This window comes from Apiospora phragmitis, assembly GCF_038363925.1.
Source record: "Apiospora phragmitis strain CBS 135458 chromosome Unknown utg000006l:1.0-5683423.0:1.0-5690449.0, whole genome shotgun sequence".
NCBI lineage: Eukaryota > Fungi > Ascomycota > Sordariomycetes > Amphisphaeriales > Apiosporaceae > Apiospora > Apiospora phragmitis.
Window position 1 is genome coordinate 2,347,578 of NW_027117404.1, and position 27,242 is coordinate 2,374,819.

Sequence of the window (27,242 nt, forward strand, 5' to 3'; positions counted from 1 at the left end):
ATTATGGCAAGAGATACCTATCAATGCTTTTTTGTCACGGCCTGTACATTATGTATACATGTACTTCTCCAGTGGACACATACACGCCCATCCTCACGAGACATTTGACCAATCTGGAGGACTTTTGGGGGTAGGCGGGCCCCCCCTTTCAAATTATTCGAACATGCTGCAACTCATGATTTTGCTTTCGAATCTGGAAACTACAACGGCGCTCTTTTCGGCTTTTGCTTTTTTGAACTGCAACAATTTGCTCCTTGCATCGCCGATACCCTGTACGATTGAGTCTTGAGATTTGCGTGCTGTGGAAGGACTGAGACACCGGGACTTGATTATTAGGATTGGTAATTGGAATTGGTTATTGGACATGGCGAGGGAAGCAGTTTCTCCCTACCGACATACTCTTGTACAACATTAATAATGGAACTCACTACATTCAAACCCTACCTAGAGCATGCTCTCCGAAGACCGCCATCGTCTCCACTATACCAAGATGCAGTTATTCCAGTCTATGATGACGCTGTGTCAGTACTTTGCTCACGCGCTTACCCGTAGCCACTAGCGTCTGCTGGGTGTTATCACTGGCGAGCTTCAGCAACGTGGCACGGACGAGCGACAAGGCCTCGCGGCCCAAGACGGTTTGGTCTTGCAAGTTGAGACGCATGTCCGACTCTAGTAGGAGGACGGCACGACTGGTGGTGGTGGTGGTGGTGGAGGTGGTGTTGGTATTGGGATCCCCACCATCGGCCGAAGAAGAAGAGAGGGAGGACGGCTGGTGTTGTTGCAGGCGGCGCCACAGCAGGCGCATGGCCATGAGGATCATCTCGGTGGCTTCATGGTCGAGCTGGCAGTGCGGACAACTGGCCAGGCCGAGGCAGGTCGACAACGCGTTCAGAATAATGGTGAAGTCGATGTCGGACACTGCTTTGAGGTGACAGATGGTGTTGAACTGGGTGTGTAGGCAATCACATGATACCTCCTCTGGTGTCAAATCTGCGCAAGCAAAGAAGAAGGCCTGGTGTTAGTAGGCGAAGCTAAACAGAAGCAGAAGGCAAAGGAACAGGAAGATTGCATTGAAAGATGGTGATAATAGAAGAGAAGAGAAAGTGTCCCAGAGGAGCAGGTTGGGACAAATTTGATTATAGGTAACCAAAAGGGAGTTATAAAGGACAGTCAGTGGCAAGGAGTTACGACTTACCCTCTGACCAATATTGCTGCAACTGTGAGGTGTTGGCACTTGCAGATGAGAGATCAGGGCCATGTCCAAAGTCCTGGTAAGCGTCCCACCCTTCGTAACCAACCATAGCAGTGTCATTGTCGAACTGGAACATGTTATCGGACAGTTCTTCCATGCTGTTGGACGAAGCCGAGGTGTCAAAGTAGTCCTGATCACTGCCAAGCGACCAGTCACTGAGGATCTGGCCCGTGTTCGGCAGCCCGGCGGCGGGCGACAGTGGAGTGGGCGGCGAGGCAACCACACTGGTACTGCTTCCCTCGTGCCAGACAGCAGCCACCTCGGCCATTTCCGCCTCATCGTCCCTCTGCTGTAACTTCAGAAGAGTCCTCTTGTTGCAGGTACCCTTGGGTTTGCCAAGTCTGGCGACAACCGAGTAGACGCACTTCCTGGCATTGTCGCGACAGCGTTCGCACGGCTTACTCCCTGAGCACCTTAGTTTTGACAGGTGACAGTGGTTGCAGGCTTTGCGGTAACGCTGACTGCCTGGCTCGCCATCGAGATGTTCCATATTTAACTCCCTTTCCTATTGGTCAAGAGTAGAAGGGTGAAGCTGTTATGAAGATACGTCAAGTTAAAGAATCGCTAAAGGGGCGCTATGGGGGAAGATCATTGCCAGACAAAGTATGACAGTGATCGTAGTATATATTCCTGATCGATCACTGTAAAAAATGATGTTGATCTCGATAGAATTTCTCGAGATCGGCTTCTAAGGACAGCGATCGGGATTCCGTCGTATGCCATAAGCCTTCAAGCGTATATTCACAAACACATCCACGTCCTCGGCCCATATTCTAGGTATCCATCGGCGATGAAGAGAATATCGAACCTGCTGAGTTGCATGCCGCCCAGGCTGCCAGGGCATGGCAGGTCAAGTATGACTTCGAAGGTCTGGGGCAATCTTGTCCACGAATAAAGTACAGTATTTGGCAGATGGGATTTTGGAGCCACGAGGAAAATACCATATTTGGCAGATTGTTCCGCTTATGTGTCTTTCGTTTCTATTGGGCTGACCTGATTAGCGTTGAAACGAAGCTGAAACAGGAACCTGGGCAGACCCCGGATATCGGGACGCTCGGGTATGGAGGGATTATGATTGGTGTAGACCCCGGCACTGATAAGGAAAGACAGGGTGACAGCCGTTGATGATCCTAACTCGTAATCTGCAATTAGGTCAGCTTATTCTTAAGTTAGATCTCCGTGCCCATGTAACCTAGTTGATTGTCCAGATCTCCCCCGGATTCCAGAAGTGAGAATAGACTTCAGGTCCACTGAATAGTCTAATTACCTAGTCACTAGATTATCCGCTACTACCAACATCAGCGTATTATGTTCGATATAGTCTATTAAGTCATGACTTCGGAAGCTGGAGACCAGGGCCCACCTATGCCTCCTTGTCATCGATGTGGCTCTTTGATCCTCCTGCTGCAGAGCCGATAAACCGGAAGGAAGTCTCCTAAGAGATAAGCAAGACAGACCATAACCACATATCCACCGAACAAATCCTACCCAGACCAGTTGTCCGTTATTATTGCGTTATTGGTGTCAGCAGCGGCGCATATTCTGCTGATATTCGGCGCATTACCAAGATCATGTTTGGGCCTCCGTATTGGCGTATTGGCAGAGGAGCACCAATAGGAGCTTCGCCATCGGTAAGCTTGCTCCTTTCCGGACGATTGCTTCGAGAATAGTGCTGCATTCTCTTCTTTATCAGATCTGACATGCATCTTGGGATTTTTTATTACTCCGAACCACCCTTCTCATGCGTGCGACCCGGTTGGACAACAGGTCGGCGCGGCCCATGCCGAGACTCGCCAGGAACATGGGTCTAGACCTCTGTGGCATGGTGTTGCACTCAAATGGACACGCTCGTAACGAGGCCGCAAACCAATCGATAGTTATCTGTTGTCGCTTTCTGAAGTCTGAGCAGCGAGTAGCCTTGATGATGACGAGTGTACTAGCTTAGCGACGCTCTTACCACCACGCAGGGGGCTGGCGGAATGGTTGATTTTCGATGGCCATGAGGGGCACCAAAATACACTGCATAAGAATCCTGTCTTTCATGACACTGTTAGAGAACATAATCTGATAAATTATGGGAGTGATAGTGGCCGAACGTTCCTGTTTCCTCTTGGCCTAGTAAAATCATGCATTGGGATGCAGTAGAAACGTGTTCGTGAGGCCTTCGTTTGTGCCGGACAACCGACTGGACGCCGTGGAGGAGTAAACAGAAAAAGACCGAGCTTATAATTAAATCAAACTTGGTGTTGTGCCTACCCAGGCCGCCGCCCCTATTGCCATATTCAGAGCACCCCTGAAACTATACCGCCAAGCCATAGCAATTATCAGTCAGGGTATTCATAGTTTCGGCGCGGCGGCGGGATCGGTGTGTAGTTCTCAGCCATTCTCCATGATCCAATGCTCAGATCCATGTACACCACGTACCACTTTATCCGGCTTGTGTTGTGATCATATGGCCAGTTCAGCCCCCGACGAACGTATCGTCAGTATAACGGTGGCCAGTCTATATCACCGTAGTTAGCCGATCTCCGGTCCATATAGTAAGGGGAAGTACTTGTGTGTACGTTGACTGTGGGGCAGTGCATCTTGGTATCTTACCAACTCGTTTCACAGTATTTCAGGAGCCCCCCCGGCGCTCCTAACCTAGCAACGGCAAAGGCGCTTACTATCACCCACCTTTGTCTGTTGGCTAAATATCCTGTTGTCCAGAGGCCTTTTCACGACTCATGAAGTCGAGTCTCTCATACCCAATGTCTTCGAGCATCCGCGACTCCTCCTTGTAGATAGACAAAGGCTTGAACATAGCCTGCAACACGATGGAGAATACGAACAGGGGAAGGGGAAGGGGAGGCACATGGACAGTACCACATGTTCTCGCTATCCACAATCGATGATAACACACCCAAAGTATATATTCCATCAAACAGATGCAGTTTATACCCTCATGCCCAGGAGGGACCGAGTCCATCACCATGGTAAGAGCCCGATACTGCACGGCCATCTTGCAATTAAATTTGTATGAATAAACCACACATACCGCCCCTATGCTTGAATCTATATCTATATCTAAACTTGAAAGCAGCGATTACTGCTTAGCGTACCTATCCTGCTTCTCGCGTATCCTCCAAAATGCTTTAAATATCCGTATATCTCCAAAATGCCGCCATGACTTAAATCTTTTTCTGTAGCTTCCATCCACCCATTCTGACTCGACTTGCTAGGAAGAAACCACTTCCAATGGCCTAAGAGACAAAGTTAGAATATTCATGCAATGCAAATGCGATACTGAGCGGACAGATCTCACCATGGTTGCACCCGCCATTATGATCAAGCCAGTAAAGCTATCGGTGGCATCCTTGACGGCACCAACCACAGGAATACCCACAAGTGCACTAAGGTAGAGGTTAGCGCTCCTCCCGCGATCTGAGCTGGGAACGATCTGAACTTACCCGATGGCCAGGAAAAGACTGGTGATACCAAACTTCAAGCCTAAGTCGTCAAGCTTGTCGCCAACCAGCGAGGCACAGCAGGGCGAAAGCAAGCTAGTGTATCCTCCAGACACAAAGCCGTAGAAGATGGCGAAGAAGATGATCCCGCCGTCATTAGGCACGTGATATAGTGGCAGCCAAATAGCTAGCATGGCGACAGCGGATGTCGCAGCGACAGACACCATGACGTTGAATGGGCCCAGGAAGTCCGACATATAGCCAGGGATCACTCGGCCGACCATGGCAGCGCCGTTCATGATAGCCAACGAATATTCTGCCAAACCCCTTTCCATGCCGCCTCCGACTGCCTGTTCAGGAATGTAGTTGTACGGGGCCAAAACCGGGAAGGTGCAAAATAAGGCACCAGCGCAGAAGAAGATCCAAGCCATGCCATTGTTCTTAAGTGCTCCGAGCAGTTTCGACGAGATCTTCTTGGTGACAGGATGTTTGCTCGATTTGGTCGCATCCTCTTGTGATTGCACTGTTGCGGATTCAGCCTGCATGCTGTCCATCTTAGACTGCTCTTTGCCGTGACCGCATTGCGCATCGCCCTTCTCCACGTCCGAAAGGTTTGTCACGCTGCCGGAGGTTGAACTGCCAGTTGCAAGACTCGCAATCTCCTCCTCGACCTCGGCCTTCGTGGGGAGGGGACTTCCGCAACACAGGACGCCAACGACCATGCCAAACCCGATCGGAAGGACGGCCCACTTGAGAGCGGCTTCGAACCCGACTTGTTCCAACAGTCTGGACATTATTATTGGGTATATCAGTCCACCGAAACTGCTGCTACAGCTCGCCAAGCCGACGGCTAGGCCGCGCCTGGTAGAAAACCACTGCGTCACGCAGACGACAGCGGGAAGTGTCGTGCCCGAGCATGCGAGGCCGAACCCAAGACCCTGGCAGAGGAGCACTTGCCAGTACTCGGTGCACTGGCTGAGAAGGCCCACGCAGATGACACCGGGAGCGGCAAAGGGGGCGATGACGGGCCGAGGACGTGTAGACGTCCACGAGATGGCCGATGGGGATGCCGGCACCGAAGATCAGGAACTCTGCGAACGTCGTAATCCAGCCCAGCTCCTGTGATGATTTTTCTGGAAGCATCACTGTCTTGTAGTATAATTGGAATACGCCGCACGCGCTGACAAAGCCGAAGGAAGATGCTTGGAGGAGGAAGGATCCGAATACCGTCAGCCAGGCCCGGTAGCCACGATTTGGCGGCTCGAACTTGTGTTGTGTTACAACTCTGCTCATTGTGCCCGATGTACGAGTTTCCTTATTCTGTTGCTATTTTTCGCTCGTTACTGCTGTCGCTATCGTTGAAGGAAAAGCTGATGTAGTTATATCGTATGCGATAAGTAACTGGTCTGATGCTGATGCTGATGATTGTGTACTGGTGGTAGACTCATTGCAGAACTGTGGAAGCACAACTGCCTTATATCTACAGCCACTATGATCATATTCCCAACAGCCATTTCAACAACTGGTTACCATTGGAGGTCGTGACTTGCTGAATGTTGTTCGATGCCATGGACATACCTACTTCAACCCCTGTAAGTACATGGACTCGATTACCCCTTTGAGCAATACCACCAAGCACCATTACGAGGGAACATACGGTAGACCAATCACAGCATAGCCTAACTCCGAGCATAACAACAGCTCCGCGGGCTCTACTTCCACAATTGGTGCACACTCCGCGGAAGGACTACGTGCTTATTCCGCGGAAAGACGAAGGCCGCGGCGCTGCCCGTCCCTCACTTATCAGTTTCATCACCTCAATAGCCATCCCCCAGTCGTCTGCGAGATCTGCGGACTCAATGAATAGTTGCTCCCGCAGCGTCCGTGAAACGCAGCAGAACGGGTGTCCCAGCTGGTATGACCACTGTAGAACGATGGGGCCGATCAACACTATCATGTCAGCTTTGCTGGTCCAAGAAGTTGAGATGCGACCGCTCGCAGCCGTGCTCGAATTGTTCGTCGAGGAAAGTAGGGTGTGACTACGGTGGAATTGAAGCTTCGCCGCCGAATGCTGGCAGAGTTAGGCATTCGGCCGATAGCGATGCTGCGAATGATCGACTTCAAGCGACTACCGGCGGGCGGGGAACTCCAGCATCATTGCCTGAAAGGTACGCCTATTTATCGCCCGCGCAAACAGAACTCATCGCCGCTGTCTTCCAGCTTCATCGTGTACTGTTTGCGATTGAGCTGACCGTCTGTGAAGCGACGTGAAGGGAATATTCCAGCGTCTCCTTAGACTGGAGTCTGCCGTTTTTGACAAGGCAGATTGGTCAGAGCAATCACCTCGATATGGCGCCATGACTTCTGAACGCAGTATTGCAGCGTGTAATCTCCACTGTCTATGGAAGTGCTCTCCTGGACTTACACTGAACAAAACCATTACTGTACAGACACCTTCAGCCGCAATCATTTGGCGCCAATAGTCGCCGAATCACCGTCTTTTCCTTTCGTACGTGCTACTCCAGAACATTGTCACCAATGCCTATCTTGAGCGATGTAGCTATACTCCGGCTATATCTAATGCTGCTAACTCTATACTCTCGCAGTCGGCTTCCTGGACGTCCTTTTGCTCTCGCTCACTGACAGTCCCTGCGCAAATCCGTTCTGTAGACATACCAAAGGTTTTGTCCAAGTATCTTCCCAGTAAGGACCAATCGATCCTGTTACCTGACTACTTCGCCAAATCCGTGCAGCCAACCTTTGGTGTTCTTCATATACCATCTACTTGCGACTTGATGGAACAGACCTATGCCGACATGCTGGTAGGAAAGGAGTCTAATGCTGACTCGATGCTCTTATTGTTCGCCATCTGTGCCGGCTGTGCCTTGACATGGACGCCCGAGTTATTGGAAACACTGAATGTCACGCCAACAGATGCCAAAATAGCGTTTCGGAGCTATTGCGACCTGTTCATAACCCTCTTAGATGCCCTATCGCCGCCTTTGGCCCCATCCACGGTGGCGCTGGAAGCCCTGCTTCTGGTGACTCACCTGCTCTCGAATACCGACAGTCGTCTTGACCAAGTCTATACTCTGCAGGCCCGAGCACTCTGGATGACCCGCGCGCTCCAGATCCACCGTCTTGATACGACAAAGAACCGCGAACGAAGAAGGGCTGAGGGCTGTGACCAAACTGAAGTCGAAGTACAGAGAAGGATATGGTGGTACATGGTCTCATCTGACTGGTTCCTTTGATCCCTTCTCAATCTACTCGTCTGAATGCTTTCCAAGAACTGCTGTCAGTTTCTGACCTCTGCTGATCAACGAGGTGCCGAAACTTCCAGATTGTCCGCATTCTCTGGTGGCTCTCTCGAGGGTACTTACGTATATCACCCGACAAAAATGAAGGTTGATTATCCATTGAACATTGACAACGATGACATCACGACCAGTGGTGAGCTGCGTGACTTGCCGTTGTCCGTGCCCACTTCAACGTCCTACTTCATACACCGGATCCAACTTGCCGAACTCTACCGCGAAGCCGTCGACACACTCCCATCAATCGTCCTCGAAAGCCCGCTTAAGATTGGTAGCGGCGTCTACAGGAATTTCAACGTATCGGATCTCTCGCATGATCAACTGAGGTCTCATCTTGGGGGTACAAAGCCGTCTTGGAGATATGCGCTCTTCCGACAGCATCATCCTCGGACTCCTATTGGGAAAATACTCGATACTCTGGAAGCTCATACAGTGCAGATGACACTAAGAGAAACCGCTCAGTATGATAATGATGATGTCTCGAGGATTATCATCATGCAGAAACAGCCAGACGGAACCGAGAAGCCAGCAATTACTGTGGAAGAGAAAGACAAGTCCGTCTGGCTCCGTCTCTTCACGCACACTGGCGCGGTAAGCACGCCTCTGCTACTAAAGTACAACTATCATCCGGATCGGCCATTCGCCCCCATTTGAAGCAGATCTCTCCGTACATCATTGGAGCGCGTGTATAAGTTCTACACCCAGCTCTGGTCGTGCTATGACGACAGTGCTACGAGCACAGCGCAATCTGAGCATTGCCCGTCGCCAAACTCTGCCACCTTCAAGGACAACACCGTTATAGACGCTACTTCCGTGCGAGACTTCTTCCGAGAGACTAGGAACCACTACTCTCTGCGAGGTCCAATTCCTCTTGATTTTACCAGCGTGTTGAAATACATAGCCGTTTTCAGGCTTCTGTAATATCCAATATTCCACATGGCCATCTTTTCACCTGTGAATCCATCATCTCCTTCTAATTCCATTTTGAGTCCAAGGCTACTATTATAGAACAACAGAAGATGTATACGCAAGCCGAAGAAGAGCTCACGGTGGAGCTCTTGACAGAGCTGTTGGCGTGAGTGATTGAGACGCAATCACCCAATGAGTTAACCAGAGTGCTGACGCAAAATGAACAGATTCCAGTTCTGCTCTCCAGTGCAGTGGTAAGAAAAGTCTCCCTTTTCCCGTAACAAGTTACTAATATGCCTCATAGGATTGATACCCAGGATATCCTACTGGCAGGGAACCGTGCAGCAGGCCGGATCGTCGAAATTGGTCCATCCAGTACACTGGTTGACATGGCCAAGAAGACGCTGTCAAAATCTTCTCGGCTGCCTGTAGCCAACCGGGTGCAAGGCCAGCAGGAGCTTCTGAGCCACCTGAAGCATTCTGATGCGATCTACTATCGCAGCCATGAAGCCGAACCCGATGATGGCGGAGATGTTGCTGCGCCCTCGTCTGTGCAGACTCCGGTTCCGGGTCCTGCTCCGACCCCTGTGCCGGTGACTTCAGTCGCCGTTCCAGTAACATCACCAACTTGTCACGCAACGTCTCAGGTGCCTGATGTACCATTGAAGGCCCTGGATGTCCTGCTAGCCATTGTGTCCCTCAGTCTCAAGAAATCGCCCCATCAGATATCTCCCAGTGAGCCTTTGAAGCAGCTCTGTGGCGGTAGATCTACGCTCCAGAACGAGATCATCGGTGACTTGGTGGCCGAATTCTCCGTCCTCCCAGAGCAAGCTGAGCAACTCTCGCTCGAAGAACTGGCCGGGGGCGTCAACCTCAAGAACGACAGCATCGGGCCCTATACCACAGCCCGTATCTCCAAGTTCGTCTCGGCCAAATTGCCATCAAATTCCCGTGTATCGGGGCTGCGTCGAGACATGAAAGAACGATGGGGTCTAGGCGCTGGAATGCAGGACAGAGTGTTACTCGCAGCGCTGGTCCAGCAGGCTCCCAACCGGATCGCCGACGACATCCAAGCACGAAGCTTCGTTGATAGCCTCGTAACCGAGGTATCAAAGTCTATGGGCATGGATATGAGTACTGCCAGTGTCGCAAGCGGTCAGGAAGCATCTGGAGCAGCTACCGCAGTTCCGACCGAGCTCCTCCTAGCCACCGAACGAAAGAACGCCGTTTTCGACGGGAAATTGATGGAGCTTTATGCCGAGAAATGCAACCGCGAGGTTGGCCCATCGCCCAAGACTATTGAGTCTCTCCAAGAAATGATTGCTAGTCTACAGGGTGACCTCGATATGTGGCTTTCTGAGCATGGGCAATACTATTCCGAGAACATGCGACCCAAGTTTAACACGCTTAAGGCTCGATCCTATGACTCATCATGGAATTGGATTGTTCAGGATCTCCTTATGATGCTGACGGATATGGCCAAAGACAATCGGGTTACTGGGGTCGATATGGAGTCGGCGCTACTGCTGCAGGCCAGAACTACACCGCGCTTGCTGGAAGTCATCAGCTACTTAATGTCTCATATGCCGAAGTTCGAGAGCGACAGCAAGACAATTCTTCTTGATGTCTTGACCAAGCTCAACGAAGTGGCTGCGAATGGTTTGGCCCTTGCCCCGTCATTCCAAGGCTCAGCACTAGCGGTCAAAGCAATAGCTACATCAGACAAGAAGGGGCTGATCCCGGTCAATGGAGAGGAGGAAGTAAAACCAGAGCACTCTAATAGCAGCAGCAGCAGCGTTACTTGGGATCTCGTCACCGAACAAAGCTCACTGTCGTCCACCTCATCTGCTGTGAACGTCTCAGATGGAGGGCAGAGTGTTGGTGGCGAGTTGGATGGCATGTTGTCCGGTCAGAGCACACCGCCGAGTGATAACAGCGCATACCCGACACCAGACCCTTTTGAACTTGCCGCCTACAACTTCAACCACTCCTCCGGTGTCACCGATACATACCAACCTCGGAAATGGCAGCGGAACGAGGCCTTGACGAAGGCATTCCTCGGTAGCGTGAAGCAGTCTGTCAGCGAGGGCATGTCTTTCCAGAACAAGACTGTGCTTGTCACTGGAGCTGGCAAGGGTTCGATCGCTGCCGAGTTGGTCAAGCTCTTGCTCTCAGGCGGGGCTAAAGTCCTTGTTACGACGAGTTCATATGATACCAGCGTGGGCATGTGGGAACAAATATACTCACAACGTGGCGCTCGAGGGTCCCAACTCAACGTCGTCCCCTTCAATGGCGCCAGCCAGCAAGATATACAGTCCCTGGTCAGCTATCTGTACGACCAACTGGCCTGGGATCTTAACTACATCGTCCCGTTCGCGGCAATGGGCGAGACGGGCCGTACCATTGACAACATCGACTCCAAATCAGAAATAGCGCATCGAGCCATGTTGGTCAACGTTATTCGCATGCTTGGCGCCGTCAAAACTTGCAAGGAAAAGAAATCGTTGCGATCGAACCCAACCCGGGTAATCCTGCCACTGTCACCGAACCACGGTCTGATGGGCAACGATGGATTGTATGCAGAGTCCAAACTCGGCTTGGAAGCGCTGTTAAACAAATTCAGCTTGGAGGACTGGAGCGATTACCTCAGCGTCTGCAGGGCGATCATTGGCTGGACCCGGGGTACGGGATTAATGGCCGCCAATGATGTGGTCGCAGCTACGCTTGAAGAAGAACACAGCTTGCGCACTTTTGCGACTGAAGAAATGGCGACGTACATCGCTTGCCTGATGGCAGATGAGGCGGTGCACCGCTGCTGTGAGATGCAACCAGTGGTCGCTGATATCTCCGGCAACATGGCATCGCAGCAAAACTTGAAGGGCATCATCTTAAAAATCAGGAGAGATGCTGACTTGCAAAAGGATACAGAAACGACTATTGCGAAGGAAGATGCGCTGGTTGGGAACGGACTCAGAAATACCCAGCCAGAGCACCGCCAGAAACCTTCCAAGCCTCTTTCCAGACGGCCGATCGTTAGCCTCGACTCGTTCTCCTTGCCCAACTACGAGAAGGATATCCAGCCATTTGCACAGATGTTGAACGGGTTAGTTGACTTGGACCGGGTACCAGTCATTGTTGGATTTGGTGAAATTGGTAAGCATCTCTGGTGGTTGTGCCCCGGCGAACATTTTCTCGAAAATTATCCTAGCTTAATACTGACACGTGGTTCATAAGGCCCTTATGGAAACAGCCGGACCCGCTGGCAGATCGAGGTAGATGGTACCTTCTCTGTACAGGGATGCCTAGAGATGGCCTGGATGATGGGTTTGGTAAAGTATCACAACGGCCCTCTCCAATACGACGGCAAGAGTCAGCACTACTGCGGCTGGGTTGAGACGAGCTGCAGCAAGCCGATCACGGGCATGGAGATAAAGGCGAAATACGAAGAACAAATCCTCTCCTCCAGCGGAATCAGAATCATAGAGCCGAGGGGTCACGATCAGACCGAGGATGCCTCGCGCCAACAGCTTATGCACGAGGTAGCCTGAACGAAGCCCTTGGCCCGTTTGAAGTCACCCCTGAGACGGCTGACGAGTTGAAAAGGGGAGCACGGTGACAAGGTCAAAGTGTTTGTCTCCGAGGAGCAAACCTTTGCGAAGCTCATGACGGGCGCAACTTTGATGGTGCCCAAGTCAGTCAAGGTGAGAAACGGTGTAGGCGCGAAGGTTCCGGGAGGATGGGACCGAAACTCTATGGTATCTCGGAAGACATCGTCGCCCAAGTCGATCCGGTGACGCTGTTCACCATAGTCTCCACCGTCGAGGCACTTCTCTCGGCGGGGCTGACGGATCCCTTCGAGTTGTACCGCCACGTTCACGTCTCGGACGTTTCCGTCTGCATTGGGAGCGGCCTGGGTGGCACGACGTCGCTTCGCAATATGTTCAAGGAAAGATTCAAGGACCGCATACCCGTGCAGAAGGACGTGCTCGCTGAAACCTTTATCAACACGACAGGCGCCTGGATCAACATGCTGCTTCTTGGGGCTTCCGGTCCCATTCGCACACCCGTGGGTGCCTGCGCGACCGCACTGGAGTCCGTTGATACGGGCGTCGACATGATCACGTCCGGTCGGGCCAAGGTCTGTCTCGTGGGAGGATTCGACGCCCTGGAGCTCGACGTTACCACCGAGTTCGGAAACATGCAGGCGACGGTCGATGCAGGCAAGGAGGCCGCCATGGGACGCTCGCCCCGAAGATATGTCTCGCCGACGGCGGCGTCGCGCTCGGGATTTGTCGAAGCCGAAGGCAGTGGCGTCCAATTGATGACAACGGCCCGGCTGGCGCTGGATATGGGTATGCCCATCCACGCCATTGTGGCGCTGAGTCACACGGCCAGCGACACCATTGGGCGGTCCGTGCCGGCGCCGGGCAAGGAGCTACTGACGATTGTGAAAGAGGCCAGACTGGGGGCATCCAACGCCGCCAAGACAAGACCAGAGGTACTCGACATCGAGTACCGGCGGTCTCGTCTCGAGCGGCGCAAGCGCCAGATCGCCGATGGCCTAAACATCGAAGTGGCGGAGGATGTGGCAAGTCCCAACGCCGAAGCGCTGGCGAAGGCGGAGGCCGCTGCGGCCCTTAAACAGGCCCAGTGGATGTACGGGAACGCCTTCTACAAGGACGACGCGCGCATCTCGCCGCTCCAGGGAGCTCTGGCCGTCTGGGGCCTCACGGTCGACGATATTGGATTCGCTTCCATGCACGGTACTTCGACGGTTAAGAACGACCTGAACGAAGCCTCGGTTCTCCAGAAGCAGCTGACGCTTCTGGACCGTTCTAAGGGAAACGTTATGCCCTGTGTCTGTCAGAAGTGGTTGACTGAGCATGCCAAGGGCGCAGCAGGTACGTACTCTCCGCTCTCCCTCCTTTCTCACCCCACACGGCTTGCATGTTCACTCATCAGCTATCCTCTTAAACGCTGCGGGTATCAACAACTAACACAATCCCTTCATAGGCGGCTTTGCCCTCAACGGTTGCATCCAGACCATTTCCACGGGTATCGTGCCCGGCAACCGCAACGCCGACAACATCGACGCGGGGCTCGAGACGTCGGACCTGCTCCTCTTCCCGCGGCAGAACCTCGACCTCGGCGCGCTGCGCGCCGGGCCCATCGACGCCTTCTCCGTGACGTCCTTCGGCTTCGGCCAGAAGGGCCCCAGGTCATCGGCGTGCACCCGCGCCGCCTCTTCGCCGTCATCGGCCGCGCCGAGTACGAAGACTACAGCGCCCGCGTGGTAGAGCGCCGCCGCCGGGCCGGCCGCTACTTCCAGGACGGCCTTTGCGGTGGCAAGCTGGTGCAGCGCAAGGATAAGGGCGTTTATGCGGAGGGCGGGATGGAGGGGTTCTTTGTGACGGCGGATGCACGGGTGGCGTGAGTGAGTAGATGGATTTCAAGACTAGGTGAATTAAGGGGTTGCTTTGAATAAGGCGCTATATTATAGATTTCTTATTTACACGTTTACTTGAATATGACTTCTCTTCTACGTCTCCTGTCATCTTTGGTTCCATTGCTGATTGTTAGAGAGGGTTCGTCGCGCTCGATTAACTCTCCCATGGATCAAGCATATGTCGGGAGATATCAGCTGACCCCTAACGATGAGCATGTGCCTGCCGGTTTTCTGCGATAATGGTTGCTACACCCTCTACAGGCCCAACTTTCAATTCAATGCATATTTTCACAGTAGTCTTATGTTAAACTAGTTGAAAATGGTGCAAAGTTCAATTCGAGAGTGGTGGGAGTCCGGCATATTCCTGCAGGCGTAAGAAGCTGCGCCAACTGCTGTAATACATTTCTACATGCGACAATATCAGCGAACCAGCCTCTGGCTTAGATATTCATCATTCCAGTGCATTCTACTGAATCATGTTAGTCGTTGAGTGATTGGGCTTCGTCGTCTTCGTGTGAGTTTGCCGCTCGGCTCATTACTCGGCCACTATATCGGGCTCGGCGAATACCCAGAACATGACGGCGACAATAATGATTACGACTGCGGTTGTTAAGATGGATATAAGCCGGCAGGTGCTCTTTTTTGGTCACTGAAGGACGATGGATGGCAGACCGCTGAGCTTTCGGTATTCCGAAGAGCTCACTCTAACGACAAGATAGTCGCCGGGGCGGGGGTCTGCTCGGGGATTTACTGCTCGCCTGACCAAGTTCCCCGGATACTTAAAGACACACTCCTGAGAGATAGATTGAAATGCATTATCACAAATCAATGGTAAACTGACACTCGGCCCATCTTTTCGTATCAATCATAAAAAAAATATATCAGAATGATGGCTTCACGTCCACCTCCACCGGCCAAGCTCGGTAAGTGCCGTCATCCCCTTTTCGTGTACTCTCTTCTTGTATATCGTCATGTCCCCCTTCCCCCCACTTACTAACAGCTTCTAACTTCTCGCTGTACAGATTGGGCTTCTCTCAATCTCGCCAACTTGCCCGCCGTCAACGGCCACGTCGAATGCCGTTTCTCGGCATCGAAGCAGACCTGGTCCGAGCCGCAGTTCGTCGCGGACCCCTACGTCAAGATCCACGGGCTGGCCCCGGGCCTCAACTACGGGCAGCAGGTCTACGAGGGCCTCAAGGCCTTTCGCACGGCCGACGACGGCGCGATCCGCGTGTTTCGCCCGCAGGCCCACGCCGCCCGGCTGCGGCACTCGGCCGCCATGGTCATGCTCCCCGCGGTGCCCGACGCGCTCTTCCTCGAGTGCGTGCGCCTCGCCGTGGCGGGCAACGCCGCCTTCGTGCCGCCGCCCTCGGCCCAGGGCGGCTTCCTGTACATCCGGCCCGTGCTGTTCGGCGCCGCGAAGCAGCTGATGCTAAGCCCCTCGGACGAGACCGTGCTGGCCGTCTACGCGAGCCCGGGCACCGCCTACCACGGCGAGCAGGCCCTCGACGCCGTGGTCCTCGACGAGTTCGACCACGCCGCGCCGCGCGGCGCCGGCAGCGGCAAGCTCGGCGGCAACTACGCCTCCGTCTGGCGGTACCAGAAGCGCGCCCAGGCGCAGGGGTTCCACCTGACGCTGCACCTCGATAGCGCGACGCGGTCGCTGGTCGAGGAGTTCAGCACCAGCGGCGTCCTCGGCGTAACCACCACCTCGGACGGGAAAGAGGCAACACCGAAGGTTTATCTGCCCGAGACGTCCAATGCGATCCACAGCATCACAAGTGACTCTCTCCTGATCCTTGCTGCGCAGTGTGGCTGGCAGGTACTCATCGAGGAGGTTACATTCTCTTCTCTCGACATGTTTCAAGAACTATTTGCTGTTCTAGGTCATTTTCTCTTGCCCAGAGCTGGTTTCATAATCAGCCAATGCGCCTCGGCTAACTGACTATTCGCAGGGAACCGCCGCTTCCGCCGTTACCGGGTTCCCTAATTCAAAGGCCTCGTAACTGTCAGCTGTCGGGATAACAACAGGGTAGCAAAAGGCCTAGCAGTATCATGTTCTCTTGGTCGCCAGTCACATTTACGGGAATAGGACTGTAACGCTAGACAGATTATTGACATCATACAATATAAGCAATTAGTATCTTGTCAACTTTTGCTATATGAGTGTCCGGGTTTGATTTCTCTCGCCTATTTAAGCACCGCGTCAGAATGGCTTCTGTCCGTACGTAGTCATACTATTCAGCATCGTCAGCATCCCTTCCCATGCACACCATGTCCGAAAGGAACGTACAGGATGATAAACGGGTGGTAGTCGTATCCGGTAACTCTTTGTTACAGTCGCTTATGATGGCATCACACGCCTCCTTTGACCACCTAAGGGCCCCTCTTAGCACTGGACTGGTGACCATATCGACCACCGAGAGGGTGTTCTCCGTCATCATGGATCCAATCTTCTGGAGCCGCTCGCTGGGCGGCCATGTGTTTAGAGGAACCGGGTACTTCCTGACTTGAATGTTTCTGCACCCGCGTGCTGTCATGAGTCGCTGCCATTCTATAGGGAATAACAGGGAGCCGCCCATGGCACTCACACCTGTCTTCGAAGTCAGCTACCGATAGATCTGAGTACGGCATGGCATAAAACCGAAGTCGCAACAATAGCGTCTCTCTTTACCTCTCTCGATGGCGTGAAACCATTGCTCGCACCGCGTCCCCTCGGTTGAGCGGTCGGCAGATTGGATCCGCATGACCCAGTTCGTGCATTCCATCCAGCCGCCGGGGCTGAGATGATTCCACATGGAGTCGAAGACGGCCTTTCTTGTGTTGGGCGGGAAGTCGGGCACGCCCCGAGCATGGATATAGTCGAATCTGCTCTCGAAGGGCCACGGCTTCGTGATATCCACCGTCTCAAAAGCACAATTAGGAAGCGTAAACGGCGGCACCACCGGCTCGACGTCGATGCCTAGCACATAACATGTCGGGTTCTTGGTACCTTTTGGATCACAGAGATGTTAGCGAAGACGCCCGAGTGGGCTGATGTCTGATCTGACATGCAGGGGGCGCGCTTGCCGAACTCCTGTAACGCGAGTTAGCATAGGGACTATACTACCAATATGGTATAGCACGTCACCGACCAGTGCCCACAGCCCACTGGCTGTACCCACATCAAGCACTCTCGCGGGCTTGGGAAAGGGACATAGGTGAAGTTTTCCGTCCCACACTTCAGCAATCGCGCGGTGTTGCAAGGCTATGGACGAGGTCAGCCTTCTCATCCTCAAGCTTCTCATAGTGGCTAGGTGGCGCATCCCACCATTTATGTATCTTTGCCGCTATAAGAAAGGAGAATGATCAGCGTATGGAAGAGATGGTCTGGATGGTGGAAGCCATGACTAACTGCTTTATCGTCTGGGAAAGTCTCTTGGTAGTAGCCTGGATATATGGTGGTTGCCTCGGGGGTGGACTGGCCCACGGCACTGATAATATTCCGGATGATATTGGCCCTACGGCCCGAACTCCTAGCCACGATCAGCCAAGCGAACTCGTCAGAATCTAATATGCGACACGGTGTGCTACTTTGGAAGGAAAAGGTGTAGCGCAGTGTGCAAGCGTACTTACCTTCTCTTGCCGGCCCGAGGTGCACTTGGCGCCTCATCCGAGTCGCTGTCGTCATCCTTTGCAGAGAGCCAATACTCGCTTGAAACAACCGAGCCAGATGATTTCGAAATCTGACTGTCCTGTGGGGTTGGGGTAGCCGCCCATTTAGCGAGGAAAAGGAGGATCGGACATACTGCATATTCGTTACCAGATGTGGAAGCCATGGAATGGTCCGAATATGATGTCCGATCTTTATTGTGGTTCATCCCTCCTGCTCCTCCGCTGCCGCGTACTCGCTCCATGATGGACCGACTGCTCGCTTAATAAATTGGGCAGATTGGTGTTTATTTCGGTAGGAGATGCGGTAGGTGGATCCTAATGCTTCCGCGGGTCAGTCGAGGCATCAACACTTGGGTAGGAGGAGGAAAGAAAGGGGGCCTTGGCCCAAGAAGTATGTGGGTGGGGGTAGAGGGCGCTGATGATCTTTGTCTCCTGCGTCTGACGCCGAACGCGGGGAAGGATGGGCTCACTCGGCTGCTCTATGCTGACGGTGCAAGGGGGGTTTCAGCGAGGCTCCCCCGGTGATGACCCCCGTGGGTGGGAGGATGGTAAGCTGTACGTATATGCATCAGCATGGAAGAGACTTACGCTGAGATCGCTAATCCGACTTGTCTGTGCATCTCGTTTGTCTAGTTCTCGAATAGTATGGAAGCAAGTTGAAACTCTTGAAGACGATTATGACGAGGAGATTCTGTTCTGGGGGGTTTTGAGCAACCTGTTACATCGGTTGCTGTCTTCTCCTTCTGCCACACCAGCCAGTCGCAATTTGGCTGAATGCTTTGCTTGATCAGGCACGAACCAACCACGTGGAGAGGACCAACCAAAGATTTGTTCTAGATGCCAAATGGGCCCGCCCAATCATCCAGACGAACCCCGGGCCGAAGCTTGCGATCGCAAGCCGGCATATCCAGTTCGTACCGTGAATTGATGTCCATCCTGGTGGCGATGAGTTGAGCGGTTAGCTCGGCCCCGGTGCGGCACGACTCATTAGAATAACGTCACAGACCCGTGAGAGAGGGCCAGAGAAAGACTGCAGTTGGCTCTCTCAACCTGCAGTTCATTTGTGACCCGACTGGGGGTGGACATGGAATGGGACGCTACCCATGCACGGGAGAGGCGCATGCTGTGATAGGAGGAAGGGGGCTGAGCGGGCATCGGGAATATTTCTGGAGATAGGTCTTGGCGCATTTACGATCCTTCACATATTAACCAGGGGGGTTACTACAAATCCCAGAAAGCAGATCTGTAACCAACACACCTATTCACTATAGGGGTTGCATGCAATATCATGCTAAATACGTCTATTCGTTCGCTAGCCATGTGTATTGGGGGGGCATTCCACAAACTATACTACTTACTGCCTTACAGATCTAAAAACAAAATTGGCACGGTAGTACCCGAAATATCGATGCTTCTTACCGGATCGGATTGAGTATTATAGTGCGCAGCTTGTTTGCTCTGTATGCGCTGGGCATATTTCTATACATATCACACCGCTTCTGAACCCATGCCACCAAGTTCCAGTGGTTTTGGGAGTAGGGAAAACGTATTTTTTTCCCCTAGGGGTGTGAACAATACTTCGTGCCGTGGATTCCCAAGGCCAAATCAAACCCAACCGCAAACCCTCGTCGTGTATATCGATTCTCCCTGTATCTGCTGGTTGAGGGATTCGGTAGGATATGCTAGTTGCGTACTCTCACTGCCCTATCCGATAACTATCTGAATTACGCTTTATACCTTCTTCCAGGACACAAAATACGGTCCTCGGTGCTCACAAAATTTGGGTTGCTTTACTTCTTTAGGTATTTAGGGGGCAGCTTACTGTTAGCAGCTCGAATCCACCACACAGCAGAATTAGTCATCGAGGTGGGCGTTGGGCAAAGGCAGTCAATATAAGCTTTGAATAATGCTCCGGAAAGGGGCATTCGACGGTGGCATGGAGTCAAAGCTGTAACTCCGTAGTTTGTACAAGAAAGCAGGCACACAATCCAGGAGATTATAAAATAGTTTATCTAGACATTAAACAGTACATGAATTATGAGCTATGGAGTCAAATCTATATACGCAATGATGATAGGTATCGTGTGCAAATCATCCCAGCAAAACAAAGCAGCTCATATCTTTGGACGCCCGACGCCAGCCATGCAAACTCTTTCTTCGCTTTGGTTCAACACCAAGTCAACCCATACAAGAAATGCAACGAGCAAATCGCCCCCAAAGAGGTGATTTCAAACAGAGGAAAGCATCATGTCATATACTCAAAACTTGGCACCCATCAGGGAAAGTTGATCAGCATTGTGATTGCGTGCGCTGTTCCTGCTCCTCTTCAGCCTGCTCCCGATCCATGCGCTGCGCTCTCCACTTTGGACCATAGAACCATGCGAGCGCCAATAGGGGGGTCATCAAGGCCGTGATGATACCAAATAACAGAAACGTGGGGCCGTAGCCGATGCCGTCGATGGCGTGCTGGACGACGGCGACGCCGGTGGCGCCAACGAGGCAGCGCACGAGGTTGTTGACGGCCGTCGCGCTCGCCGCGGCCTTGGGAACATGTCGAGCATGATGGTCGTGTTGGCTGCCAGGACCGACATGGCGCAGAAGGAGGTGATGAAGTGGAGCACTAGGACCGATGGCAGGGACTTGAGCAGGATGGAGTAGCCGTACAGGCAGATGGTCACGATGAAGACGGGTGTGATGAAACAGGTGGACAGAAGGCGCGCGTGCTCCAACGGGAAGTCCTTGGGTAGTTTCGTCTTCAGGGATACTTCATCGGGGATTTCGTGCGTGCGTCGGTACTCGGCTTCGTAGCGCTTATACAACCTATCTAGTACGGATCCGGTGACGGAGGACCCGAGCATGATACCTGCACCGTTCGCCAGGAACGCGGCTGCCACCTGCAGTTGGCTCAGACCAAAAGTGTCTTTGAGCATCGCCGTGGAGGAGGCCGTCACCATGGAATGAATGGTGTAAGGGGCGGATCCGAAAAGCAAATTCAGGAGAACGTCCTTCTCACGCAGCATCTTGACCGGCTCCAACACAAGTTTAAGGATGTTGATTGGCTTCACTTCGGGGCGCGGATTGCTTTCATCGACGTAGGGCTGGCCTTTTATCGAGTACCAAAGGGGCTTGTGAACGCCGTGAAGCGGGACACTGCCGTCGCCGGCGATGGAGCGTAGCGTCTCTGGCAAGAAGAACACGATGGCGAATAATGTGATGGAGCCCATGATCAAGAGCGCCCAGAAGATAGAATGCCAGCGTAGCCACTGCGTAAGGAGAGCGCCAAAGACAGGTCCCAGTGCTTGGCCGAGTTGCCGCACTACATCGGCGTTAGTCTGAATCATCGATATGCATAACAGCACATTACTTACTTCCGCTAAAGAGGCCAATGAAGCCACCAATTTCAGCTCGTGAGGTAATATCATTAATCGCACCCGAGCCTGCAGACATATGGTCAGCTTCGATTAGTTTTATCCGTATGTGATTTTGCCCATGTTCGGCACTGCGTACCTATAGGTATGGTTGCCGCGCTTCCTATGGCTTGGAGCGCGCGCCATCCCATCAGACTGGCATAGTTATTCGAAGTAGCTAGGCCGACGTTTGCGACAAGGAAGACGATGAAGGTGCCAATGAAAGTGACTCGTCGCCCTCTGGCGTCGGCAAGGGGCGCCCAAAAGCTGGGAGCGATTCCTTGCAGGTACATGAATATCGTGATACTCAGGTGCACTTGGTCTAAGCTGACATGGAGGTCCTTTGCAGCACGTTAGCCTTCGTTTCGCTACTCGCGTTCTGGTTGACAATGGAGATGGACGTACTTTAGCAATGTCCTTTGTGAGGGGGGAAATAGATGCTGCTGGCCAGCGGAGAGAACATGGCAGCAGCGGAAAGCAGAACGAGCATCCACTTCTTGGCGGCTTTGCTGAAGCGATGGGGAGCATCTTTGGGGGCCACATGACGAGTTCGACTGGTGGAAGGTGTTTTCTCCTCCATGTCCTCAGGACTGGACTCATTGGTTTCACCGAGCGTGGTCGAAGATCTCCTGGTCTCGAGCTGTGGGAACTGGGGCGCAGAGGCAGGCTCGGGCTGGATCTCTGGCTCGGTAGGCCGGTCTTTGGGCAGCCGGTCGGTGCTGCTGGCGGTGCCTTGTGAAGTTGAACCCATTGGAAGGATCTGAGCTAAGTATATGAAGTGCTGGAAGCGGAAAATATAAAAGAAAAAGAAACCAAACGGTTGTAGAACGAAGGAGAGTCGAAAATCATTTTGTAGACGTCGTTGCCGACCCACCTTCAGCTGGATGACGAAAGAACCCGAGCCCGTAAAGATTCTGTGCTCCGTTTCGCTTGGCGATTGTGACAGGCTGGGCAATGTGCTATACTTATCGACAGGGCGGTACTAGATACTCATGGTGAAACACACCAAAGAAGACACCAGGCCCAGATGGCCGGAGGGCTTGCGTATACCGCCTCCTAGACTTATCGGTGTCTGTTGTCTGATTCGTTGATAGACCGATGGGTATCTCTGCTACATTGAGTTCAAGCCTCGGTGGCTCTTTTGCAAGTCTCCATGCACCTTGAGGAAACCTGCTCCATGACGTGTTTTGCAGTTGTTTGGCATGTACGTACTTTGTGCCTTCTGCTCGAGGTGGCCGGAAGAATTCCTTTGCCTCGCACGACACAGCTGCAGCATTTGAAACCTGGGCAATATCTCGCTCGGATCTGATTCATGTAATAACTTTGACCATCTACATCTTGGTGGCGGCGGCATTTGTTTGTTCACCCACCAACCGAGTTAAAACACACTGGAAACATGAGGTCTTCGCGAACAGATGAGATGTGTGTTGCATGTTTCGTGGACTGTTTCGTGAAACAATCTTGAAAGGAAAAAAGTACACAAGTTTGACTCGGCACCAAGGCGTAGCCGCAAGTTAACCTTAATATGGTTCGGGCTACACCGAGTCGCTCGACGACTAGAAGGGGAATCTGGAGATCCATCCCGCATGGCACAGACTTCGACTAGCTGACCGAAAGGCGGGATAAACACGACCTAGAGGGGAATGTATCTGCATCTAGCCACAACAGTCGAAACAACTTGGGTTTGGTGAATATCGAAATCGGAACATTTCTCTTCTCTTCTCCATGTCCAATTCATCCGAACTGCCTTCGGTTTGGTTTTTCTTGTCTGTGAGGCCAGCCACGCAGGAACATGAGGTTAAAGGGGGCATTGAAACTTTGTAGTACGTGGGGGGGATAGGTATGTTATCTCGTCTGCGCGGGTTTGGGTGCGATATTGCAAGCACAAAGGGGCGTTGAAGGCATATCGCGAGAATTGTTCCCGAGCCCTTATCGAGACAGACTTACTGGACGAAGAGGAAGGAAGCAGCCACTATCGCTTGCTTACGCGGCCTATGGCCCATCAATGTACTTGCTCTTGCCGTTCCTGAAAAGGACCCTAGTATGTGAAGCTCTCGGGGGCCCCATAATTGGGCGCAGCCGCCGCCGCCTCATGTTCCGGCACCACTTCGAAGTCTACCTCATGGGACGGCAATATGTGGTTACAGCTCATGAAGTCGTCCATGTCACTTGCATACTTCTCTATCTCAATGTTTGACGCGAAGACGCGCGGCTTGCCCCCCTGGAAAAAGGTGTAAGGTTTCTCAACGCCCGGCAGATATTTATGGCATAGCTCATCAATTCATGCGATTGCTTGCGCACTGGATTTCTCTCAATCAATCCACGGTTATGGCTCCACGGTCATGGCTCGTCGGATATAATCACACTAGTCCATGGTTGAGTGATTATTGGATGGCTTCTTTTTATGCTTAAGAGAGCCAAAGCCGTAGTTCTTTAGCTGACCTACTGCCTCGGACATCTCACTGAGCCAACCTAACTTGAGAGGCTATATCTTCCCACTCCCTCGGAGGCCAGAGTCCCAAGTTCGTCGCCGGGTGAGTCCTCTGCTCTTCTCAGTGCAGACCAGCCATATCATAGAAGACATTGGTCGGGTCGTAAGGGTACTTGTTGATGACACTGTCTCCCGCGTACGCCATGAGCGTCGACTCGCAGATGGGATCGCGGCCGGCCTTGGTCAGACTCGAAACTTTACCCGTGTTGTAGTTGATGCGGACTTGGGAGCGGGACCTGATCGATTGATCGCCGTCGAAGTAGTTGGACGGCACGAACTTGATGCCCGCCTGCGCCGCTGTCATGACCTAGAATAATAACTTAATAATGTGCAAATAAGGAGATATATATAGATTTGACTGACCGTATTCGGTAAATCGCCCGTGTGTGGAATGTGGCTTGAAAGAGGTTAGCTCTGGTAAATGACCAAAAACGCCAGAAGGGAATGGAAGAAGGTAGGGGAAAACTCACTGCATTCCAAGGTTCACCCAGAGAACTATGTCCTCCTGCTCCAACGACTCGCCGTCAAAAAACTTTGCGAAGTCGACTGGCGGATCTCGTGTATCTTGGTTTCCGTATGGATGAGTCGCTCGCGGCTCCGAATCTTTGGCACGCGAAATGGAAACATCGTATCTACGTGGCCGAGGTTAGTATATTTTCTCAAAAGACTTCTTCGAAGCTCGTATTGAACCAAATGGCTGGCTTTCTCGGAGCTACATAGCTTGTGCAAGGCGCTGAATCGGAGGGCTTTTGAACTTACTCGGCAAAATGCGCTGTGTTCCTCATAATGGTGGAATTGATAATAGACAGGTGGGAGCCCCGGGTACTTGGCAGGACGCGCCAGCCCCTGTATTCGCCCTGCTGATTTTTCTGGTCCTTGTTGATGACAACGACCTGCCCCTGGCCGTTGGGCTCCCAGTTGAAGCGCCCTTCGTCCTCGTTGCTGATGTACGTGCGCTCGAGCTCCATGGTGTTGACGACCTCGCCGTCGGACCACGGGTAGGTGCGGGAGATGGGCTTGTTCTTCGTGATCAGCACCGAATTGGCGGTGCCGAGCACGTCGAGGTCGGCCTTGAAGTTAAGCACGTGGTCGTGCATGGCGCCGTTGAGGCCCTTGTGGATCTGGTACCCGAACCCCCCGTTCTGGGCCTCGAACGCGCCCGAGATGTAGCCCGAGGCCCGCACGTCGACCGCGACGGACCCGTCGAGCGCGAACGTGTACGAGAAGGTGTAGTCGTAGTTGCCGACTGTGGCGACGGCGCGCACGACGAACGCGACGTTCTTGGACACGGTGACCCAACCGTTGGTCGTGTGCCGCTGGATCGGCCCGTCGGCGTCGAACTCGAACAGGCAGATGCTGTCGGTGTGCGTGTGCGTCTGCTCGCGCGCGTAGTAGCTCGAGTTCAGGTACGTCGCGTACTGCGGGCAGTCGTACCCCTTGACCAGCTCGTACGTGTTGGTGCCGAAGCCGTAGTAGCTGTCGAGGTAGGCGATGTGCGACGACCAGGGGTCGCTGCCGGCGTAGTGGGCCAGGGCCTCCTGCAGCCCCAGCTCGTACATGATGCGCTCGCCTTTATATTTGACGTCGTAGAAGGCCAGGCCGGTGTCCCGAGTGAAGCCAAGGTAGAAGCTGAAGTCCATCCACTCCACGTATTGTCTTTCCACGTCGACTTTGTGTCGGGGTGGACCCGCAGCGACAGCCATCGGCGCAGGCGTATCGTCCCCGGATAGGGGTCACCTTGGCGCTCGGTCCAAGCCCATGGTCCGTCGGCTTCACGGCCGATCTTCTCAAATCCAGGGCTGAAGTACGCGGTGCGGAAAGCCTCTGTGGTCTTGTAGAAGACACCATTGTAATACCAGCCTTCAAGCTTCCACTTGCTGGGGTCTCGACCCGTTACGTCCGACTTGACATAGAGGCCAGCCGACATGATACTACCAGTGTCGAACATGCTGCTCGGCTTCCGGGAGACGCCGTACCAGCGCTTCACGGTGCCATCCTCGCCTTGCCACACCGGGTCAGTGGAGCCGAGTCTCATGGTGTCGTTCGCGTATCCGCTCAACGTGCCACCCCACAGGTCCATCGCAATATCCTCGATGGAACGGCCAATGGGGTTCAACCATTCCGCGGTAGCAACCGGGCCGTCGGCGTCCAGGTTACGGACCTTGCCCTCGGTCTTGCGGGTAAACCGGAACTCCAACGGGAAATACTTGGCCGTGGCGTTGTCAAGCGGCAGAGGCCCGACCAAGATGTCCTGATAGGTCGGAGTCTCGGAAGCACGGTTGCTGAGCAGCACATGGGCGCAGCGCTCGGGTGCTGGAGCCGACCCATCTAGATAAGGCAACACATCTGTCTTGTTGGGCATCATTGCCTCCACAAGGATACTGGATCAGGGATGAGCGACATATTCGTCTTGGCATACTCTTCAGGAGGGATCTGATAGGAGACTTACACGCTGTTCTGCCAAGTCCCATTGATGCCGGTCACTGTGGGGGCAGTCAAGTTGAGCTCAGACTGTTGGACAAGCCATTCGATGACAGCGGCCGTGTCGGAGCTCGAGATAGGGGCCCATACGTTCTCCTTGGGCGCCGACACTTCGGGGAGCCACCGAAGAACATTGAGGTGCTGTTTGGTTGACCGCGGACTGTCTGCTCGTAAGCCTTCTGTTCTCCAACCAAGGCCCAGCAAGTCGAGAAGCAGAGGCGGTGCAATGCTGGCCCAAAAGGGCAGCGTAAAGGACCTTGGGTAGCATTTGCCTTGTGTGGACGAGGCAGTGCTTAGCTCAGAGAACAACAATGGCCTGACCAAACGGAAGATCCAGACCATTGGGTTGAGATCTGGGGGTATTAATATACACATATCTGGCTGCAAGATCCGATTGTCGGTCCTTCCGCCTCCGGTAATCAGGGATCCCACATAAGATATATTACAGCCCCCTGTAGAGATTCAAGCCGTCATCCTCATTGCACTTTCGGATACCTGCAGGATATGGTAAGTACGACCACTCACATATATCATCAGGGCGGTTTCGGCAGAATCGGGGCCCGAACAAAGGGTGAAGATAACCCCGGCATAATATGACCGAACATATGGGGAAGGGACAATCTGCGCGGGGCTCGGTTCCACTTTCTGATAACGGAGGAGCCCGCATGATGGGGAGATAATGGAACCCTCCCAAAATATACTACTCCTCAGACCAAGATTTGGTCCGTGAGTTCCTATAACATTTCGGCAGAGTCCCGGGACGTTACTTCTTTGGTTATGGAGAAACACAAATTGTTAGTCCAGGGAGATTTACGCGACAGTCTATACTTTGTATACAA

The 27,242-nt window shown here is 53.0% G+C and overlaps 8 protein-coding genes across 8 annotated transcripts; 3 read left to right on the forward strand and 5 right to left on the reverse strand.

The window, feature by feature from the left end:
- Nucleotides 1-496: 496 nt before the first annotated feature.
- PG994_005982 (uncharacterized protein) lies at nt 497-1,742 on the reverse strand (the record flags this gene model as incomplete). The annotated part of the gene is made up of 2 exons (XM_066857391.1): nt 497-990; nt 1,196-1,742. 2 exons carry the CDS (start codon nt 1,740-1,742, stop codon nt 497-499), a joined length of 1,041 nt encoding a protein of 346 aa, XP_066716660.1.
- A 2,680-nt stretch (nt 1,743-4,422) lies between these two features.
- On the reverse strand, nt 4,423-5,991 carry PG994_005983 (MFS transporter; the record flags this gene model as incomplete). Its single annotated transcript, XM_066857392.1, has 4 exons — nt 4,423-4,494; nt 4,557-4,644; nt 4,702-5,673; nt 5,735-5,991. 4 exons carry the CDS (start codon nt 5,989-5,991, stop codon nt 4,423-4,425), a joined length of 1,389 nt encoding a protein of 462 aa, XP_066716661.1.
- Nucleotides 5,992-6,799: 808 nt separating this feature from the next.
- PG994_005984 (uncharacterized protein) lies at nt 6,800-7,952 on the forward strand (the record flags this gene model as incomplete). Its single annotated transcript, XM_066857393.1, has 2 exons — nt 6,800-6,866; nt 7,369-7,952. The coding sequence occupies 2 exons, from the start codon at nt 6,800-6,802 to the stop codon at nt 7,950-7,952; spliced, it is 651 nt and encodes a 216-aa protein (XP_066716662.1).
- Nucleotides 7,953-8,099: 147 nt separating this feature from the next.
- PG994_005985 (fatty acid synthase alpha subunit FasA) lies at nt 8,100-14,358 on the forward strand (the record flags this gene model as incomplete). The annotated part of the gene is made up of 12 exons (XM_066857394.1): nt 8,100-8,312; nt 8,454-8,606; nt 8,697-8,828; nt 9,005-9,090; nt 9,152-9,178; nt 9,229-9,511; nt 9,572-12,077; nt 12,159-12,463; nt 12,533-12,615; nt 12,642-13,825; nt 13,938-14,107; nt 14,143-14,358. The coding sequence occupies 12 exons, from the start codon at nt 8,100-8,102 to the stop codon at nt 14,356-14,358; spliced, it is 5,358 nt and encodes a 1,785-aa protein (XP_066716663.1).
- An 898-nt stretch (nt 14,359-15,256) lies between these two features.
- PG994_005986 (aminotransferase) lies at nt 15,257-16,360 on the forward strand (the record flags this gene model as incomplete). Its single annotated transcript, XM_066857395.1, has 3 exons — nt 15,257-15,293; nt 15,393-16,256; nt 16,326-16,360. 3 exons carry the CDS (start codon nt 15,257-15,259, stop codon nt 16,358-16,360), a joined length of 936 nt encoding a protein of 311 aa, XP_066716664.1.
- Nucleotides 16,361-16,607: 247 nt separating this feature from the next.
- On the reverse strand, nt 16,608-18,266 carry PG994_005987 (uncharacterized protein; the record flags this gene model as incomplete). The annotated part of the gene is made up of 5 exons (XM_066857396.1): nt 16,608-16,963; nt 17,045-17,362; nt 17,421-17,446; nt 17,986-18,104; nt 18,159-18,266. 5 exons carry the CDS (start codon nt 18,264-18,266, stop codon nt 16,608-16,610), a joined length of 927 nt encoding a protein of 308 aa, XP_066716665.1.
- Nucleotides 18,267-20,313: 2,047 nt separating this feature from the next.
- PG994_005988 (uncharacterized protein) lies at nt 20,314-22,182 on the reverse strand (the record flags this gene model as incomplete). The annotated part of the gene is given in 5 exon segments (XM_066857397.1): nt 20,314-20,599; nt 20,614-21,340; nt 21,393-21,461; nt 21,532-21,758; nt 21,893-22,182. 5 exon segments carry the CDS (start codon nt 22,180-22,182, stop codon nt 20,314-20,316), a joined length of 1,599 nt encoding a protein of 532 aa, XP_066716666.1.
- A 1,801-nt stretch (nt 22,183-23,983) lies between these two features.
- PG994_005989 (primary amine oxidase- lung isozyme) lies at nt 23,984-26,778 on the reverse strand (the record flags this gene model as incomplete). The annotated part of the gene is made up of 6 exons (XM_066857398.1): nt 23,984-24,229; nt 24,286-24,319; nt 24,393-24,554; nt 24,682-25,591; nt 25,660-26,303; nt 26,372-26,778. 6 exons carry the CDS (start codon nt 26,776-26,778, stop codon nt 23,984-23,986), a joined length of 2,403 nt encoding a protein of 800 aa, XP_066716667.1.
- Nucleotides 26,779-27,242: the final 464 nt, after the last annotated feature.